The sequence below is a fragment of the Cynoglossus semilaevis genome, chromosome 5 (assembly GCF_000523025.1).
Source record: "Cynoglossus semilaevis isolate Cse_v1.0 chromosome 5, Cse_v1.0, whole genome shotgun sequence".
NCBI classification, from domain to species: domain Eukaryota; kingdom Metazoa; phylum Chordata; class Actinopteri; order Pleuronectiformes; family Cynoglossidae; genus Cynoglossus; species Cynoglossus semilaevis.
Window position 1 is genome coordinate 3,967,517 of NC_024311.1, and position 22,376 is coordinate 3,989,892.

General features: G+C 38.1%; 1 protein-coding gene across 2 annotated transcripts in view; it reads right to left on the reverse strand.

Annotated features, from left to right (window-relative positions):
* mettl15 (methyltransferase 15, mitochondrial 12S rRNA N4-cytidine) overlaps positions 1 to 22,376 on the reverse strand; it is a 40,625-nt gene that overhangs the window by 11,203 nt on the left and 7,046 nt on the right. For both annotated transcript variants that reach the window (XM_008310001.3, XM_008310002.3), the window contains exon 3: positions 3,822 to 3,958. In XM_008310001.3, coding sequence (XP_008308223.1) covers positions 3,822 to 3,958 — 137 coding nt within the window. The remainder of the gene's footprint in view (positions 1 to 3,821; positions 3,959 to 22,376) is intronic.

A 22,376-nucleotide genomic window follows, 5' to 3' on the forward strand; every position in this document is an offset into this window, starting at 1 on the left:
TTCTTCCTATTCTGTGTACGTTGTTGGTCATCTTCCAGGAGTAAAAAAAAACCAAGTACAGGCGTTCCTCGGTGTATGTCGTCCTCGAACTACGGATGTTCGCAGTCACATCGCCATCTCCCAAAGATTTATTTTAGAAAGTCCAGTTCCGCCATTCCGACATATGGCATTAAAAAAACTAGTACGCACGGTAGCGAGCGGAGCTAAACGTGTTAGACGGTCACCACAGTGGATCGTGCTTCACTTCACTCTGTTGTTTTGAAACTTTTCGCCCTTCATTTTGGCTCCGGGGCTTAAATGAGACTTTTCTGACGTTTTTATGTCCTAAATTGTGATGTTACCACTGTGTTAGCGTAGCTGAGTGACTTAGATACGGAACTGTGACGTAAGTGGAGGAGCCCCTGTTTACCAAGATACCAAAGTGAAATGGACACAGTAGACAGTAGTAATGCAACAAATATAATGCAGAGCTCCATGCTAAAGAATCATGGGAAAGCAGGGTGGGGTTAGGTTAGCCTAGCCAGGAAGTGCAGCTACGTTCACAAACATGATAAATTCAAACCTGTTTGATCTTATTATTATCAACTCATGGGGAAATGTTCTAGACATTTCTGCCCTAAACCTTTGTCTCTTGGTTTTTTTTTTTGTCTTGGTTTTTATTGGGTATTTTCAAATGTCTAGACCTGCAGAATGGACAAGACCATTACCACACACTACAACTTCATTTACAGTGTGTTTTTGTGACCTGCCAGAGAAGTCAATAATATGCAAAACAGTTACATAACATTTCTAAATTATTAACTTCTTTATGTGGCTGAGACACAGACTTGGAGATCTAAATACCTTATGTAAGGTCTTGTATTATTGAAGAGGACACGTTTTGATGGTGTCTCTGCTGAGGTCCAAGTGTGAGCCTATAATTGCCTTCTGCTTGAGATGTGCACCTTGTTAAAGGCATGCAAAGGGGGAAAAAATATATATAAAAAATATCTCGAGAAGAAGAGGGGCCGTTTAATGACTTATTCGCTGCAGTACAAAAACAAGTGGAATGCCACTGATGCATTTACACTGTGTAATAAAAAAAATATATCAGGGTGTAAATGTTTTAAACCCCCTTAGCAGAGCCACACTTCAGACTTCAGTTAGTGGGTAAAGAAATCAGACCACGGGTTAGTTTAGGACTGTGTAAGAATTAGAGGATTGAATAAAAGACTCTGTTTATCGTCGCTTTACTAATCTAGGATGCCAAATAACTGGGAACGGTTGGGTTTTCCCAAAGAGAACATTTTAAGGTTTGAAATACATTTTCCGACTTATGATTTAAATGTGTTTAACACAGGCAAAAATCCAGTCAGCTGAATGGTTCCTTGTCCCAATCACTAATCGTAAATTGTTGTTTAGGCTCTGATTTTGAGTGTTATTCAGGTAAGGAGGTAGCCTGGGGTTTTGGGCAAGTTATTCACCCTTAACATAAGGTATAAATGATGGGAGGCAATAGATTTCGTTTATATGAGTGAAATAAATGAAATGAATAAATGCTATTGTACTTTACTCTACGCTAAATGACGTTTTGCCACACCTCCTCATTTTGTCACAGGCCGTTCCCTGGCTAAATCTGCCCTAGTGTGAACTTGTCTGTGTTGAATAAGAGCACATTCTGCGGGGACATCAAGTGCCTCAACAGCATCCTGAGTGCATGCTCGTTTAACATGGTGCTCTTCACATATGAGGCTTGAAATATTCCCCTGTGTGGACCTGACAGTTCCTTTACCTGCGTCATTGAAGGCTTAGACAAGATACTGATTGATTGCTTTCAGCAGGGGAGCGGCGATGAAAATATCTACAGTCCTGTGAAGAAACAGAAACAGCACCCTGGGCCTGGTCTTCATATTTTTTGATCAACATTTGTTCTGCCCTACTTAACCCGCAAAAGTGGTATAGAAGAGCAGGGAGCGGTATAATTTATAACAAATGTTTAAATATTAAATGCAACCTTTGCATTGAGGTAAGGAGGTGTCCTGAGGTTCAGGAGTTTTTTTTTCTCTGTCAGGAATTCTTTTCAGCAGATCACAGTGTCCTAAGGTTTCGTTTTTTAAATTGATACTGAATTCTTTTTTTCTTTTTTTTGTGAACGAAATAAATCACATACTGTTGTATTTTACTTTACTGTTCAACTACCAGAAGTTCTTTTTAAAAGATCACAGTGTCCAAAGAGCAATTTTGTTCCCTTCCGTTAAATTTCACGGAAACTTTTGAAAAAACAAAAAACAAAAAAAATCTTTTAATAGTCACGTTAAAAAGTTAATTAGTGAATTAAACAGAGCGTCGAAAGCATCATCGACTTTGTTGATGCAATAAGCCCAAATAAGAAAGAGGACAGACGGGGACGTGAGCAAGCTGAGCTTTATGTGCCAAAGTGTTGGAATCCAAATAAAACCAACAATCTGGATACAGCCTGCAGACAGTTACTGTCGCATCTCATTTTGAAATGTATTTTCGTGTGGCGAGAAATTAAAACCTATGTCGTGTTTCTGAAGTTTTGGGGGCTTTCTACTGATTTAGAACATCCTTGCTGGCACAACTGCAGTGGCAGGGAAGTCATAGCAACAACGAGAATGATATAAAAAAAAAAAGAAAAAAGGCAGACCAGCAGGGCTCCACACGCTGGAGACAAATCCCACTTAAGACATGGGTGTATATCATTTAGGGAACACTGTTATTACATTACAGATGTTTAGTTGAAGGTGTACTAAAACTGGTTTCAGGTTCGCCTAAACACTCAACAGTTTGCACGTCAGCATGGGATTCTCATGGCACAATCGAAAGGAGAGGAGGAAGAGGAGGGGGAGGAGGAGGAGGAGGACGGGGAGGAGAGAGAAAATCCTCTAACCTTGGGTGGATGCACTGCGTAGGTTTCCAGGGTCTTTTACTCAGGCTTCCAATAATATTGGTTAATGACTAGATTCCTCAAGCTTCTCTCAACTTTCATCATGAGTAGGCGTGGAGGAGTTTACAGCGGGGGTATATTGCTGCTGACAGAATACAGTGTTCTCCCTCTCTCTCTCTCCCTCTCTCTCTCTCTCTTTTAATTGTCATTCCCTGCTCACAGATACGTTTCTCTGGCAAATTCCCTTGAGAGAGGTTTCCCCAGAATCTACGTAAAAGGATTCCTTCCCACGCTATGGTCTTAGGAACATCTCATTTTCATCTTGTTGTGCCTTGCTTACACACACACACACACATAGAGTCAGAAACTGTCCTTATCTCTCCCACTTCTCTCTCTCTCTCTCTGTGTTTCTCCCTCTCACACACACACGCACACAATTTTCTAACCTCTCACACACACACACGCACACAATTTTCTAACTTCTCTGCCCCCCCCTTTCCATCTATCTTATAGATCCTCCGTGGGAGGCAGCATCTCCCTCACACTGCAGGCGTGGGCCCTTACTCTGACAAATGACATGCCGGGCCCACCAGCTTTGCGTGGGGGGAAGAGAAGCTTTAAGTTAAGAAGAAGGAAAGGATTTGACTGGATTCTGAAACTCAGGGGCTGTAGCTTAGCGAGCAGTATTTGATCGAGCTCAGGCAAGAAGCGAGAAAACACGGGGAGAACTGCGATACTACATCACACCTACAGCATGTTTTGAGAAATAATGGCTGCATTATAAACACCGCTCCAAATGGTCACGCTGGCAGCTGTGACACTGAAAACCCGTGGTAAAACATTACAGTGACAGAGTGTAAACAATTGTCTGGGCGGACGACGCAGCCGTAACTCGTGTTACGGTCTGGTCGATCCTTATCATTAAATCACCCACCGGTGTTCCTCTGCTAACCGCTGGGCCAGGGCGTATGCTTGGGGGTCTCGGTCTAAGGCCAGCACTTTGACTTCAGGGACCGTGTTCACGATTGCTGTGGTATGACCGCCACCTCCAAATGTCATGTCCAGGACCACCTACATGTGAGAAAGCAAGAAAACAACAACACATTTTTCTCACAACAGGACTCCATGTACATGATTCACCAGCTCATCATCACAATGTTAGTTATCTTCCCAGTGCTCACAGCTGAGCAGGGGCAAGTGGGACTTAAAAGTAAACTTTTCTGAATATGTGTCATCTCATCTGTTTTTTGTAAAGTAGAAGCTTGAAATATATTTTACAAAAAAGTAAAAAAAAAAAAAAAACGATTTTGAAGAGAACGAAAACTTTTTGTACTTTGACAACACGTACACAACTTCTGTGTTTTAAACATATGCAAATGAAAAAAAAAAGATTCTGATGCTTATGCTGTAGTCACAGATGCCAGAGGTTTATAACTAAGAAGAGCAATATAGACCACACAGTCAAGGCACAAGAATATTAGCCCTAAAAAAAAGACTAAATTCCTTCTCAATTAACATGTGTTTTGGACACAAAGCACAGACAATTAAACACCTTCCTCTTAAGAATGAATCAAGATCAAAAAAAGATCAGAAGGATTTCCTTAAAAAAACACAAGGTCAGAGTTATTATCGCAGTCAAGAGTGTTCACCTTTTCTGAACAACAGACTGCTGTCATTTCAGGCAGTTGTTTCCCAACATCATCTTTCAGACTTTTGGGGTCTTCAGGCTTGGATGTTGGTCTTCAGTTCTCTCATCTTAGATTTTCTTTAGTCAGTGATAACAATAACAATGTCCTCTGGCAGTGGGTATGCTTGAGGTGTATGCTTAAGGCCACTCTCGTGTTGGAAACACATCATCCACAGCATCCCTACAGCAACACAGTCCCAGTGACGGGTTTCTTGGTTTGTGTGTCTCTCACTTTATCCTCAAGGCTAAAGATTTATCAGCTAAGAACTCGCAGAAACCATTAGAACTCATTTACATCAATTGGGTTCCAATTAAAATATCCAAATACAAGTAGAATCATCTGTTCACACCACGAGGTGCTGGGTGCAGAAAAATGACTAGTGGTGCAATGAAAGTTTCCACAGACAACAGAAGAGCATGGTGGAGGTTCACTACTAGTCTAGGTATTCATTTTTTTGCAAATGGAGCCAGAAGTCTGGCCAGGAATAATGTTGGATAAAATAACCCAAAACCAAGAACTGTCTTCAGCATAAAGAAGAACCAGAACATCATGGAGTGTGTCTGTTTAAAAAGCTTTTTTGTAGCGTCTTTCCTTCAGAATCCTGGGTGACTAGAAACTTTGAGTCAAGCTAAGCAATACTGCTACTGCTTCAAACTCACACAGCTTCTTCATTTTTGCGAGGTTAAACCTGAGTATTGTATGGTATATAAAAATAGATTTACTGTTTCAATTTGAATGCCTCACGGTGCCTTTGAGGTTCATTTGATCTGCCATGAGTTTGTCAATCTACTACTTGTTAAAATAAATTTAGAAAAAAAACACTTGAACAATGATTCAATATGATCATTGTTGATTGTTGTTGGTAATGCAGCTGTCAATTGATTCAAACCTGTATTTGGATTAATCACATGGCAGCGGTGGTTAATCAGGATTAAGCATGGTTAATAGCTATTGTGATTTACCATGATTAATCCAGGTAAATTGTCATAGGTTTTACAGATGTTGTGAAGGTGGACGTGTTGATTGTTGCTATAAAAGTAGAAGAGGCGGGGGATAGACAAAGATGGAGACAGATGATCCACTGAACCCTGAAGGGAACAGTTGAAAGAAGAAGGTTCAACTGTTAAATATAACGAACACATTTTGGTTAAATACCTGTAAACAAAAAGTCACTTGTAAATGTCTTGTTTATCCAGATGATAAACTAGGCAGGACATTTACATGTAAAAACATTGATAGATCTAGATGGCAGCTCACCAACACAACGACTTTTTTCCTAATTTTACCCCAATTTCATTGTAATATCGGTTATGTCTGGTCACGTTTCTTGTTATTGTTATTCATGTAAAGTTAAGCTGTAAATTACGACCAGATTCTCTGTTTATCTAAATTCAAGTATCTTCGATCATTCCAACACCATTATGGTTAAGTTTGTATTTGCAACATTTCATTCATCCTACAACCCATTCAAATGATAAACAAGGCCTTTACAGTAGTGAATGGGGACACAGAGCTCTCACTAACACTGCAGTACAGTGATGTTTCCTGTAACAGACTGATGTAGGTGGCCTCAATTTTACCTGAAAAAAAAAAAACATTAACTCTTATGTCCTGATACTGCCACATGCTCCTGACTAAATATGTCATAGTAAAAGTATGATGTGTAATATGACCGACCATGTGCTTCCAGTCACTTTGTACCCTCAGAGCGGGAAACACTTGCTCAGTGTCCTCTGTTCTGACGTGTTGACCTCAAAATGCCAAACAAGGAAATGCAGTCTTTGAAAATAGTAAAAATAACCACCAAGTTACTAACTTGGTGGTTAAATACCACACACCACCACTAAAGGGTCAACAGTCCATCACAAGGTGACATACAGTGGAGACAAACAACCAATCTGTAATGTGACTATGCACATTAATATTGAAATAACATGTCAACTCTGCACAGAAAAAGGCAGTAATGTATGTGTGAAAAACGTATGGGTAGAAAAAGGTCGTTTTTTTCACTTTAAAGTTAAACAGTTCTTCGCCTCAGTGTACTACAATAATGTGCTGGTGGCAGCACTGATGAGAATCTAAAAAAGAATTAATTAAGTGAGAATATTAAAATCTGAAATGAAAAAGGTTTCTACATTAAACATTAGAATCAGTTATTTAATGCCATGACGTTAAAAATCATAATTTTAAGGAAAGATTGAAACTATTCTCTTTATTTGTAATGGAAGTTGATTCAATATCTTTCATCCATGTCATAAAAATAAGATGAAATACAAATAGTAATGACACTTTCATTGTGTCATTTGTTCTGAAAAATTAAGAACAGAAAAATAATTGTGTAACATTAAACCATTTATATCTCCAAAAATCCCCGTACTTTTAATGTGCGATGAGAATAAAAATCTGTACTTTGATAATCCCATAAACTTTCATTTAACACGAAGGGGGATTTAAGACATCAATGTCTGGAACACAGAGGAAAGATGAAATAAGTCAGAAAAGTCAGGCATGAAACACTCTGTCTGGTTCCTAAATTAGTAGGTTAAGTGGTGAGTTTTGAAAATCAAGATCAGGGACAAAGGGAAAAAGACTTTTCAAGGCAAGACAATCCTCCTCCGGAAGACTTTTCAAGGCAAGACAATCCTCCTGTCAATTAAAAAAAAAACTTTTCTCAGCACATGATTGTTTTTTTCCCCTTTCCTGTCTACAGTGGGCAACAGTACAGAGAGATAATTGGAGGCAGGAGAAGTCTGTATGAGTGAAGTCCAAGTGGTTAAAGTTGCTGCCGATCGTGTGTGAACCTCAAGTCTTATCAAGTATTTTCAGAAAGAGTTCCATGGACTCAGGACAACTTCAGGAAAACACTGTCTAGCTTTTCACAAAACAAGGGAATCTGCATACCATAGAATACCAATGCTGCACAGGACTACCACACATAATATTTACATACACTGGTCTGCCTGCAGGCCAGATCTGTTTCCTAGGTAAAATATCAAACGTCATAAAAATGAATACGAATCAAACAAAATTAGTCCCGGACTGTGTCGGACTGAGTTCTTGCCTCACTTACGCAGCAGAAAAGCGCAAAAAATGACATTTACAAAATTACAGCAATATGTACAAATATCTTCTCCCCAAAGTGTGGTGCGGGCAAACCTGGGGTATGCCACTAGGGGGTGCATGAGATAAAAAATGTGATGGAAGTTGGCGTTTTTTAGGTTTTTTTAAGTAATTTTTTCACACAACAAATACGTGCAAATTTGTAATTTTAATTAATAAATAAATGCAAGCTATAGTATATACTGTGTATGTGTCATATGTGTGTTGTGGTCATTTGAACAGTTGTGTTGCTTTTTTGGGAGGAAGGGGTGGGGCCGCCAAAAAAGTTTGGGAACTGCTGTTCAACACAGTTAAAAAGTTAGATGAAAACAAAAGTGTACGCCACCTGGTGGTCACCTCTTATTACAGACTGTATTGCAGGTATCAACATTTCGAATGTATAATAGATTAATCATGTTGATTTTTTTTATCATAGTTAGTAAGATAAGGTTTAACTGAGGAAACATTTTAGTCATCTGGGTGCTCCACTCCTCTGTATCAGTGGCATATGACGTTCAAAGTCCTGTCCGTGGATATTTTCTTATTCCTTGAACCATGTATTTGTTCAGTGATACACAAACGCACACAGACAAATCCCAACCCTGGACTGACTGAACACTCGGAGTCTGCTTGAATAATTGGCTGTATTATGCTCTACTTTTTCTCTTTTTCTTACATTTTTGCTCTGTGATTTATCATAATGTCAGCAAGCGGTGGAGAACAGATGTAAAATGACAGAAAAGGAAATGACAGCTCTTCCCCGCAAAAAAACATTAAACCTGTCGATCGATAGTGACGTTGAAGGTAGGGTGTGTGCGTGCATGTGTGAGGGAAGAAGTGATCAATGGCGGTTCCCTCTCCTTTCCAGTGCACAGCAGCAGATGGGGAGGGGGTGTGGGCTAGTGGGATGAGTCACACGCATAATGAACTTGCTTGTTGTGCTATTCAGTGCAAAAAAAAGGTAAAAGGAAAACAGAAATACAAACAGTAAGTAGGCAGGCTTTTTATTGAAACAGTCAACACAGACAACCAGAAGACAAACTGGTGCCCTACTGGGAAGAGTAGCACAACAATGTTTTGTCAAATTCAGAGACTTCAGCTGTGGCCAGAAGAAGAAAAAACAAGGTTCTTATTCCAGACCACCATCAGATTCTCAGACGTCTTAGAAGTTTGTCGGGTGAAAAGAAAACACTGAATATGTATTGTAGTTAGTGCTGCACCGAGAATTCACATTATCTGGTTTCATGGCGTTTAAGAATTTCACCTTATCCTACCTCACACACACATACGCACATGCATGCACAATTTAAAATTCACCCCAAACAACAGAACCGTGAACTTTAGTAATTGAACATTAGCTAAGCCGTCGATAATGTTAATAATAACAAAGGTCCAAAAACTCCAGCACACTTCGAAAATATCTTCCCAATTTTTTCACAGAGCCCGAGACCTTTGCCACCAAATGTCTGAAGTGCTCCTTTTTTGATAGGATTGTGTGTTAATGGAATTGGCATTTGCAAGGATGATTGACACCAAACTTGGGGAGTGAGTCATTCACATTGATATTTCATACAGAGAAGTGTCAGCGAAGCTCTCACCTAGAGGAGGCCTTAGTAGAAAAAGCAGCAGACTGGAATTAAGCCAGAAGACTACACAATAGGTCGTGTCAGTCTCTTCATGAACAGATGAAACTTAAAACAAAAGTGCGCTGCAGACTGTTCTGCTATCATTAAAGGTGTGTAATATCTGCCTTTCCCAGCAGAGGGAACAGGAGAGTTAGGAGTGGTTGGTGCGGTGCAGTCTGCCAATGAAGACACAAGGTGTTATAATGCAGGGCACTCTTTTTTTGAGGAGTTAGCCAACTGCATTTTTAATTTGAGCTATTTGAGGAAATAGAGAGTCTGCATGTCGTCTACGTAAGACGTGACGTGTCCAAGACGTTTGGATCACGTTAATGTAGCGTGGTGCAAAAAAAAAACTTTTTGGTCACTTTTTTGCAAGCGTAGTTCATACAGCGCGTGGTGCAAGCGTGGTGCAAAACTTTTTTGCAAGCGTAGTTCATACAGCTCATTCAAGTGTAAAGAATATCTTGGTCATGTGGGCAAAAGGGTCTCATCTGGAGTCTTCTTATGGTTGAATTCATTAGGAAAAGGGGAAGAGGAACCTGAGAGAAGTCTGAGTACTCACCTAAATCCTACTTGTGACTCCCCAGCCCAGGTCAGTTACAGTGGGGGATCTAAAATGTCATTGAGGGGAGTTTTTACAGATCTTGTTACACCAACACTCAGACCATTAGGGAGACAGATACACAGGTACAGGATCGCTTTTCTTGTCGCGTCCGTTGCCATGGCAAGAGTGGAGGTAACCGGTTTGCATTTCTTTCTTCTGTCACACATAGTTCATGGGTGGATAGAAAGTGAGCATGAATTTGCCTGGTTGCAGCCTCTGAGCCCGGTACGAACGAAGGGACAAATGTATGAAGGTTGGGACTGACGGCTGTTGCGGAGCAAATTAGTCTCTCAGAAGATTACCACACTCATTGTGTTCAGTGGATATTAGAGTCTTCCTAACTGTTGCTATGTGGAAATTACGCTCGTGCAATTCATTCCCTTTCACAAGATGCTCATGGCGGGATGTCCTTGTTATAATTTAGTTTTGCTCTCTCCACTGTATCGTTGTTTCAATGTAACCTTTTTTTTAAGCCTAATTTAAAAGGGTATGAATAATTAATCGAATCGTTCTCTGCTTAACTCTAAAGAGTTATGATAGGTGTGTGCGCTGGTCTGCAAGTAGGCAGAGGAGGTGGGGGTGCAGCAGACAGATGGCCAGTGAGAGCAGACAAAGTCAAAAGGCATGAAAGCTTCCTGCGATTACTATGTCAAGAGATTGTGTTGATGGTGATCAGCGACGTCTGAGGCACATGTGGCTTTAATTTAAAGTCTACCAAACCTGCCACCTGTGTGTGTCTGGGGGAGAGAGAGCGAGAGAGAGAGTAGGGGGGGGGGGGGGGGGGGGGGGGGGAGTGTGTGTCTGTGTGTGTGAATAAGTAAGTGAACAAGTGATAGAGGAGCAGAAAAATGTTGACTAAACTCTTAGCCAGAGGGCTTTTTCCAAATGCCTGCCTGTATGTTACTCTAATCTCTCCTTTGTCAAAGGAATGTTACAGAGTTAACAAACACTTTCTTTGCTCCTCCATCCACTGCTGCTTGCAGTCTTTTGGCTTGACTTCGATGGAGACACCAGCAGAGGTATTTCAGTCTGGTAGGACAAGACACGTGGGAACAAGAGCGGCTGCTCCCTTTGGGTCCGAAAACACACCCATGTCAGATGTGTCAGATGTAGGTCAAGTCATTTAGTAAACATTTTTGACTCCTCCTAATGGGTTTTTAAGTAATTGGTGTATATGTGTCTGTCAGGCTGGGTTTTTGAATTGAAAAGCAGTAATGAGACTAAGGTACACTCCTTTGATAGCTAAAGTGAAAAGGGTGTGGCTGTTGAGTACAACAGCACCTGGGAGGTTCAATTCCATATCATGTCTCAAAAATGTGATAAGTCTACATGTTGAAAGGTGTGGTATGTCATCTGTCACAACATATGGACATATGAAACACATGGTTATGTGTATTTTACTGCAACACCAATCCTTTACGTTGAAACTTTAAGGACATCAAGTTCAGGCTATATCATACATTTTAAGGTTATTATTTGCCATGACAGTAAAAGCTGATAATAATGAGTGCTGGGCAGCAAAGGCTTTTCATTACCATACATTTGTTGATAATTGGTATGTAAACTTAAAGGAAAACTCACAGTTCAAATATAAACCTGTTACATTGAAGAGTTTTTTAGCTCCAAACTGAATACAAATTATGGTTTTGTAGCTCAGTGAAGTTTTATTTTTATTTTCAGTGTGTAATATATATTCAACATCTGCTCTTTGAAGGGTTAGCTTCATCGTTTCTCTGTACTGGGATTGTTGCAGCTAACCTTAGCTCTGGTGTGCATGCTTGCAGCAACACGTTTGAATTGAAGTGATACAGTAGGTTTCAAGTGCTGCAGTGATTAAAACCTCTCTCTGTTTGAAAACTATCATGCTCTTATTCAAGCTGACATCAATCAGCGGAGAACAAGAATCACTTGAGCGCCAGCAAATCACCTTAAAAAACATGTTATTGTTAAAGTGGAAGGGTTGAGACATAAAATGGGGAAAATGTAGTGAAATAGCCTGGTTATTATTAAATATTAAATGTGTATTATTATTTAGTAGGGATCATCCTGTCAACTATGTAAAAAAAAGTTCTAAAAGCATACAACAATAAAGTAGGCATTCTAGTGGCAGTGAGAATGAAGGATTAAAAATGTGTTTATTAAACATAACTTTTGATAAGCAAGAGTGGTTTGCAATAAGGTCACCAGGTCGATCGCTGGTGGAAAGTGATGGTCTTTCTTAGGGTTGTCAAACGATTCAAATTTTTAATACGATTAATAACGAGGCAGCTGTGGATTAATCAAGATTATTGGTTATTTATCTTGGCAGCAATTATGCATGATTAATCATGATAAATTGAGATAAAACTGAATATGACAAAAGCCTTTTCACTATATGTATCACAGAACGACAAATAACAGCAGGTAGATAAAAGGCTTTTGAACGACAAATAACAGCAGGTAGATGTATGTGTTTTACACCTGTTTTTATTCGTGACCTATCCTAATGAAAAGTATTATTAATTAATTATTTCATCAATAAAAAAGTGGAAATATGGCTTATAGAATTACTTTCAAAACTTTAGTGACGCCGTTGTTCTTGACCATGATAATCGGTCCCTAACAGTCCATCGTGATGCATTCTACAACTGTATTAGTCAGCTTGTCAACTGTCAAGTAGAGTTACTTGCTGCCATGTGGCTAAAAGTTGAGCCCAATAAGGATAAGGAGGCTGTTGGATATAAAAAATGAAAACACCAGTAGAAATGTATTTCAGAGACAGAACTGACATTATTAGCACACCACATTATCACATTGCTGAACTCCTTAAACCTTCACATAAACACCCCTACACACCCTGTATTTTACTGAGATCATGTACAGTATGCATACCTGGTTGTATAGTCTGTGGAAATCTGTGGTGAATTACACAACTTTTGAATCCTTATGTTGAGAAACAATAAGATATAGATATGTTGCTGCACACACATTATGGAGAATTTACAATGTTTGCTAACAAATGCTTAGCATAATTATTTAAAAGCTTAAAAAATGTAAAGTATTATTGCGCAATAGCCCAAACTCTTGGGTTCAACAGCTATTTAAAACCGGTCAGTGACTGTTAAGAAGTAGGGACTGGTCGCAACTGTGTTTTCCTCTCAGTAATTATTAAAAACTTCACTCATTCATTTAAAACAAATACGTCATTATCTTTTCTTTGGTCCATATCAGTGACAAAATGCAGACTTTTAAACATTTGTATCCCATATACAGTACCTCTGAGAGCGATTGAATCTTTGCCTATAAATAAATCTCACTGAGCTTGTCTGCAGAAACAAAAACACCTGGTGTTACTTCTGCGTCACTAAGGGTCCACTAAGGTCACTGTGAGGTAAACGCAGTTATCCAACCATGCCTGTGACAAGGCCTGAGTGCAAGGTCCCTTTGCTTTGTGTGTGTTGTTCACACACTGAGCGTCTCTAATGCCTGCCTGCTGTGAGCCTGCTGCTTTGTTTTAATCTGTTTTGACTCTCATAATGGCCATAAATAATATGCATTACTGTCTGACTGCAGGAAGTGGATGATAAAGAATTAGGTCGACTATAAATAAAACTAATACAACTACTGGAGTAATTAAACTAAACGTATTTTATATTAATAATCACACTTGGTGGTTCTTAAATATCCACACTCCTAATAAGGAATATGCACAGGTAACCTTACTGTACCAAGTTTCCTAAATTTCTTCAGCAAGAACTCCCATTTCTGTGACAACCAACACATCACTGTAACCCAATTTGTAAAATAAATGGAGATGATGGCTTTAAGTGGAAAAGATTTTTTGCTTCACACCAAAAACTATCAACAGTTTATTCCCCAAAGTTGACAGATGGTCTTTCTTCGTGGAGTTTGCATGTTCTGTCCATATGTGGGTTCTCTGTAGTCCAGTATCATGTAGATAGTGGAAGTGATTATTTTAATTAGGTCTAATGAACACTCTACGTCAACAGTCACAAATTCCTGGCCCGGGGGAACCTTTCTGGCCTGCAAACCTCCCAGAAATGGCCCATGACCATATATTAACATATATTAAGATATAATTTTCTAACTAAATTTTATTTTATTTACTTGATCATTTAAATAAAAATATTTGACTTGATTGTTGTTTGAAACGGCATTTATATAAAACAAAAAATACCTTTCAAAACACCTTTGACTAGTAAACTGTCAAGGCTGTTTCACAACAAATTGCCTTCAGCTAGTTTGTTCTACATATTTATATAGAAACTAATGTTTAACTTGAATGAGATGTTGGCTTATTTTACAAAGGCTTATATAGAAAAATACCTCTGAAACAGAATACACTTGTTCTTTCTCTGCAAAATCCATTCTGTAACCCAAACCTGCAACAAAGATAGCACCATTCATTTTTTATATAAAGTCTATGGGTGCACTATACCAACACAGACTCTCAATATAGTACGAACATGTGCACAACTCTCTGTGGACACAGATTGTGCAGCGTATGGAGAAGCTTCCTACAGCATAATTTGTCATACATTAAAATGCTGTAAACACTAAATCACCTCTGTACTATTTAGGGTCTACAGACTTCAGCATACAAAACCATTGTTAGATGGTATATAGTATATTAATGAATGGATCCAAGTATCTTCACAGGCCTTCTGTCTCCAAAATTCCCCATTTTCTATCCTCACCTTTAGCTCTACTCACACCAGCTGCCTTTATCCAACAGTTTTTGTTTGTATTTTTTTCTGTGCTAAGAGGAAAACCCTGGTTCCTGTCATCCTCCCCATAAAGCTCATAAAGCCCATGTCAAGCATCCACCCACTTGAAGAGGTCCTGAGACGAGCTCTTACACCACAGTGGTGCTGAGGAGATCCCTGGAGAAACAGCATTGTGAGCCAATAACTCAATACTTAGTGTAGATGGGCAATTCAAGGAAACAATTATTCCTTCTTCTTTCACCTTCTAGACAAAGCTGGAAAGGGGTATCTGTAGCTCATAACATGAAAGCATTACGCATGTTTATATTCAAAGGAAGTTTGAAGTCTATTCAAGAAGGAAAATTATTGAGCTTTTCAGGTGAAATATGTGAAGACGCATGACCGAAACATTAAAGACGCAGGGAAAAGGTCTGTGCTGCAAATTTTATTCCGTGTGTTAAAATGATGTGGATTGCACCGTTTGGATCACAGCAAATAGTCATTTATATATGGCTACGTAAGGAATTGTTGGAATCTAATTTGGATGAGATGAGTGACAGCTGAGGAAGAAGTGATTGGACACTGAAGGAAATGGAAAGGGAGGGACCTGTACTGTGAGCATGAGTCATCACTCTCCACCCCCACCCACAAACTGTCTGTTTTTGTCTTGCAGGTAGGAGATTTACTGTGTTACATATTCTCTGCTGGAAGGAATCAATTTCACATAGACGGCAAATTACAGTGCGAGACGACAAGGGAAAAATTCAGATCTTTAAACCAAGTCAACGAGATGTTAAACAGGACATACAGCTGTACAGCTTCTCCTTAATGTTCACTGGGAATCGGTGATACAGCAAAACACTGTTGCGGTGTTTGATGGCAAACAGCTGGTTCAATTTAGCAATGTTATAATACAATTTCATATGGTTGTAACTGTTAAGGTAACTCATAATGTACCTTCTGCAGGAAGTATATATCTCTAAGTCTATGCTGTGCAGCTTTGAATCAGTTCCATGCATGATGAAAAACCACATTTTCACAAAGTCTATTGGGTTAATTCAGAGTTGAAAACAAGGGGAAGAGTACAACTGTGAAGGGAGACCTCATTATTTTTGAATGGTCTGTTAAATTCACAATCGCCCCCAGTGGACGGTATACAGTGTATATACGTATATTTAGGAGATATAGAAAACTCGAATAAATGGATCATAACAATAGAGAGATTTATTTCACGGTTTTTAAGCCAATGTGATATCTTGTCGAAAAATAAACTTCCAGCTTCTAAAAAAGTGCATTTGTTATTTTTTATTTTAGAGTGTATTTGACCTTCACTGTGTAGAATGATGTGCGATACAGATACTGGCACCAGAAGAGTGTTTTCTTTTTTTTTCTTTTTTTTTACATTCAGCTACTGAGAGCAAAGCATTTCTCAGTGACAGAGTACGCAGGAACATGCATGTACATGCAAGTTTTTATTACATGATGACTCTATAGAGAGTCAATCAAGGTTCAGCAAACCTGCAAGTGTAATGTAAAAACAGATTCTCTAGAAGATATGTATATATTTGAGGGTGTGTCTTTATTTTTATATTTTATATTTATTTATTATGACAATAATAGATAAATGGAATGTATGCTTCATATAAAAAAATATATAGTAGTTTGGTTTTGTCTCGATATTTGTCTCTGCATTGATTTTATATGGCGTTAACTGTGGTTGGCTGAGGTTATCTGAACAGACTTAAGCACTAGGTGAGAAAGTCATAAATTAATTGCTAATTATTTCTTACCGATGCACTAAAATCAATGTTTTATAACTAAACAAAAACAAAGTACAGAGCCAAAAACAAAATCGTGTGAATGGCAAATCCAAAGGTAATCAAGCAGGCATTATTACGCAGTCATGCACTGGACCTTCAGTGATAGGAATGAACAAGTCTAACAGCAGCTGCTCATTCCTTCGTCTTCACATCTGATTCTCAAAGCTGATGTACAGAATGTAAACCTAGGGAAGAGGTGTGACAGAAAAAACACCCCTCAACCCTGTTTACATAAGTTTACCTTCTGGACATCGGCTTTGAGGATCAGACACTGAAAAAACTATTCGCAAGTGCAAGCATACATCTAAAATATTAAGAAACATAAAAAGCAAAAAAAAGGAAAAATATATTTACATGAATATTAGCAACTGGTCATCAGTAAGTAGACTGTAGTTGCAGCCTACAAATATGAGATATTCCTCAATATTGAAACACAACGTAAACATTATTATCTGAATCAAAGCCTATGTCCTCACTCTGTCCCTCAGTTGTCCAGTTTCTTTTAGTTTTTTCCCCAAAAGTCTGTTTTTTCAGACTGTTTTCCAGTCTGTCCCATCATATCACATACACCAACAATTCCTGAAGAATCGAATCAACAAAGCCAAGTAAGTGAAAGTAAAATTGAACCAAGATCTTCAGAAAACAAAACAAAAAATAGTGATTTATAAAAGCAGCTGCAAGCCATACATTCATGGACACTAACTGATTGTACCAAAGTAAACACATCATTCATTTTTCTAGGCTTAATTATACTTGCCTACTGGTAGAAAACACAACATCAATGCTTAGTTTCTAAATCTATGAAATGCAAATAGTTTACAATTGAAGAAATGTGCAACTCTACTCAATAAAATACATTTCAAGCCTTATATGTGGTTTTTCAATAGCTGAAATGCAAAACGATTTTTTTTTGTTTGTTTCACTGGAAAACCAGAAATGAGGTCAAACATGACGGAGTGAGTTCACTTGAAATGATTATGTGCTTCATTGATGCCTGTTCTGAATATAAAAAAAATCCACAAGTGTGGCATCACTACCAATGCAGTTCACTAAGGAAACAATGCAGAGTATTTAAAGCCTGGGAGAACATGAAAAAAGGGGTTAGAAACATTAGAGAGGATGTTTTTATTTCTCCTGGAGGAAAATGTTATGGTTCTAAAGGAAGACAAAAGAAAAACAGGGGCAAGTGCATTAGAGAGTGCAAAGAGGAGTCAAGCTAAATGAAGGTCTTGTGGTAGAGGGAAGGCTAATAGGACAAGAAGCATTTAAAAAGATGCCCCTACTCTACTATCAAACCTCGGTCAATACAACATAAGATAAAAGGATAGAATGACTGGTGGCACCGGTCATGTCTTGGGGGAATGTTGGTTGAAGCTCTGTGGTATTTTTTTTACTGTATTTAAGTTGCCCCAAGTACAGTTAATTACATGCAACTTTCTTAAAAAGGCAGTATGGACCAAACAAATGTATGTCCGGTTATCAGATGAGAAGTTTTAGATTGATTTTAGTTGGGTTAAATATAAGATTGTATCCCAAAAGCCCAAAAACACCAAACCAGGGAGACTCTCAGGCATATTTACATTGGATGTCTGTTTAAATAATATTTCTCTCAGTCATGGTCAGCATATAAAAAAGTAACGTGACTAATGTCCTCTTCTTCTTTTTTTTTCCTCTTTCTGTTTGTTTTTATTTCTTGGCCAAATCTTTTCTGACTGGACAGCTGCGTGATTTGAAAATGCCCAACCTCTCATTGAGAGGCTTGTTAATCAACTCAAACAACACCTGGGATGGTGGAAGATCTGCCAACCCAGCTGGTAGGCAGTTATGTTACATGTTACTGAATGGCACGAAAGCTTTATAGGAAACAAGCCACACATACAGATGATTGCTGTGGGCGTGAGCATTAAATCCGCAAAACAGCCCAGAAAATAGGTGATATATGACACAATTAAGAAAGAGAAAGACCCAAAAGGCATAATAGCTGTAGTTTAATTAAAGAATGATAAGAGTGGCATAATGAACAGCTTAATATGCATGTCTGTGATGGTAGAAGACTGTATCCATGGTTGTTGACTTTTTTAAAGTCAAGGTAAGTTGTAAGTTTTACATAGAAATTACAAGACCTGGAGAAAACTCACTCTGTTCTATACAAGATAGAGACTGCAAGAGCGAAGCGAGGAAACTTCTGTTCCTTGTTAAGGTCAGTCAAGGCAGTTATGAGCTGACATGCTCTTCCCTGCCAAATTAATCTAAAACCAGAGTAGGCAAGAAATGGAGAAATCCAGCTGAGAACTTCATCTGCAGCCTGCTGGGAATACAGATGAACACACGAATAAAAATAAATTCATCAAGAAGATAGATAGATAGATATAAGATCTATATAAGATAGATAACAAATATTGTATCTATTCATTTAAAATCAATGAAAAAAAAGATGTGCTTTCCAAATCATTTGGTTTGTGTCATTGTGTATTGGTGTGACTCAGTATTTTGTTCCAAGTTTTAAATGCTAATAAAAAAAAAATCAAGTGCTTTGCTATAAGATGACATGATTAAAATCTTAATGATCTCATATATGTAAAACTATAGGACAGTTTAAGAAAAAGAAAAGAAACATTTTTTTCTCAAACAAGGGGTCTGTCTAAAATATGACTTGATGCAATAAAAACTGTTTAAGTTTGTACAAATCATTCAGTCACCCCACAGGCAAATGCATGCCTTTTGAAGGAAAAGTTTCTTTTTTTACCGCCCTATTTTCATAGTCGAACAGCACAACAAGATGAACAATGGCATTTGAAAAATGACTGGCATTCAAAAATATATACATTAAAGTCCTAAAGTAAATAAATGACAACTAAACCGTAACTGTAATAAATAAAATTTGACTAAATGATAAATGTTTTGTTATACAATTGTCCTCGACACACAACCACCCAGATAATGTGTTGCAGGAATGAGTCATCTCAATCCAGCTGTCCACAGGGCATGTTTCTGATTAGCATACCCACACACACATGCACGCACACGCGCACTCAAACACACACACACACACAGGGAACAGATGTAAAAATTGTAACAATAAAACCTCCAGCAATACTTCAGCAATTAATTTTTTCAACCAGCATTTCAATATGTTTTTACTAAAATTACCCATATTGGATGCACATGAAGGCAGAGTTACGACCTCAATAACTGTTATTAATATTAAACCAAATATTATGTAAATGTGAGCTGAGCTGCAGCCTGTACTCCTGCTGCTGTGAGTGGTGATTTATTCTGCAGGAGCAATTAGGCTCCTAACATGTGCAGAGAGCCAAGGATTTCAGTTCCTTATGATGTGTTTTGGCGGTAAAAGTTCCTCAAATTCAAAGATTCAAATTAGTGATGCCTACTGGTGAGACTGAGGACAAATAAGGAGACAGGACTCCTCCTCAAACCCCTCACATTTCCAAAATATGTCTTATTCACAGGATACTTTATCAGCATACTTTTTTTTGTTTGAAACATACACGTGTCAAACTCAAGACCCGGGGCCCAAATGTGGCCGCCAAGCAGTTTTGTGTGGCCCACAGGAGCTTAAAAAACAATTATTAAAGCCTATGCAGAAGAGTTTCTTAACTTAAGTAATTAAAAGTTGTTGTTTTTTTTATTACACAGCAATGAACAATATTTGCAGGTGGAATAAATAATAAATAAAAATTGCAGAAACATGTATTAGTCTGTTATGCAGTAGACTTTATTCAGTGTCTGAGTCTAAATGATGTATTATTTTAAAATATTGACAAACTATCTGAATAATAGGTATTAATAATAATCTAAATAATTAAAGTAAATGGATATGACCGGTCGACGGACTGGGGTTTGGGGACCCCTGATCCGTGGCCCCCGGTGAAAATGAGTTTGACACCCTTGGACTATGGTCAATGGATATTGGAGTATTCTTATATTTAAGACATCAGGTATTGTACAAAAACTAAAGTTAATGAATATTAACTTTTGTTAATAAATAGGTATTACTCTTACAGGATCATAAAACACTTCCTTTTTTAATGTTTTTATTTGAGGTATCATATTTAAATATTATATCTTCATATATTTAAATCTATGTTGTTTTTACTCTGTACTCTGTGTGGAATAAAAAAAGCATGTATGAATATAGTAAGATGCTTCATTTTTAGAAATTTCTGAAGAATGCTGCTGCTAATAATAATAATAAATAAGGCCCTGATTAGTACCAACTGTCATCATTCTATGACAGAAAACTATCCCAAAAAGCCAAATCACACCATTTCAACAACACAACATGATTTAAGCCTAGCATGGAGTCACAGATGGTCTGTTTTATGCAACTTTTAAAGTTCCAGCAGTTGAATATAAAAACAGATGTTGGTGTATATAAATCACTGCATGTACAGTACAAGCTTCCGCCTGCTTCTTCTTTTTTTCAGTGTTTGCTTAAATGAATAATGCACAGTGATTTTTTGGCACATTTTCTACATCAGAAGTTATACTTAGCCAACACATTTTTTCTAAGAATTAAAGTTTCATTCTAAGTGCTTTCTTGATGAATCATCTGAAATAAGTGTCTAATTAAATAAAATATTAGAACACAAATGCACAAAGTCACATTGTCAGCTGCCAGAAAATGACTGACATCTGCAGCTGACACAAAGTGGGGGACAGTGAGGACAGTCATCTGGTGTACATATGGGTATGGCAAGTTTGACACAGTTATTCTTTTCACTTAAAATTTTTATGCATTCTTTTTATCATATTATTCAACCCCCCTTTTTTAGTCTTGCCCTCCTTTTATATTCGTTCATCACAAAGGAAGTTTAATTTTATACAAACATTAACAAAGTGCAAGTGCCACCAGACAATTATTTACTTTAAGGGAAATGCTGAAGTTCATTGGTTGACAATAGACTGCTGTTAGACAGAGTTCTTTGTAAGCCACACAGCCATCCTGAATCTGCTGTTAGACAGAGCTCTTTGTAAGCCACACAGCCATCCTGAACAATAGGCAGAACATTTTGGGGTTTTACAGATCTAAGTCTGGGCTGACACAATCGGAAGGGTGTAAGAGAACGTCCTATATTTAAGTTTTTCTGAAGTCACAGTGAGAAATGTGTAAGAGTGAAGGGCTTAAACAATTCCACGGGATAGGGTGGCCAAGCACCAACAAAGGAGTTGTCTGTTCAGCAAGGCTGAACAATTTGGCGCTGTGTAGACTCAGGCACCCCATTTGGCTAATGAAGTCACAGACTGTCTTCACACTGCACTCCCACCCACTGCTCCACTATGAAATGTTGTACTCATGAAAGTAATGAGGCAGGGAGGGAGAAAGACTCTTCTGGCCACTGATAACCTCAGACTAAACTTGCAACCTTACGAGACAAGGGCCTAATATCTGGCCATCAATCAGCCCCAGCATCCCTGGCTGGAGTGTTTAATTACAAGGATCAATTATTAACCAGCCTTCTCTTTCACTACCCAGTGCTCCCAAAAAAGAGTGTTATAAGAAAAAAAAAATGACCAAAAAGGGAGACCCAGGACAATTTTTTTTTGGCAAATTCAAAACAGATAAAACTAACTATATTTGCTCTATAGGTGGTGTTATACTGGTGTATTATGACAAAATACTCCCAGTTCATTGTATAATAAATACATGTAAATTACTATTTCTGTCATTGTACATTTGAATAAAGTTGAAAAGGACAAAATACAACCATATATTCAAAATTCAAACAAAATTAATTTCCAGGTCTGAGACATCTCGAACTTTCAGCTAAAACCATTTACCAATATGAAAACAATCGGAATCTCATTTCTCACCTCAGCTGCCCTAAATTTCAGGTGCAGTTAAGCTAATTACCACTAATTAAAAACTGATAACATCATGTTAACCTTCTCCATTCTCAACTTCATGAGCTATTAAATTCAGTGT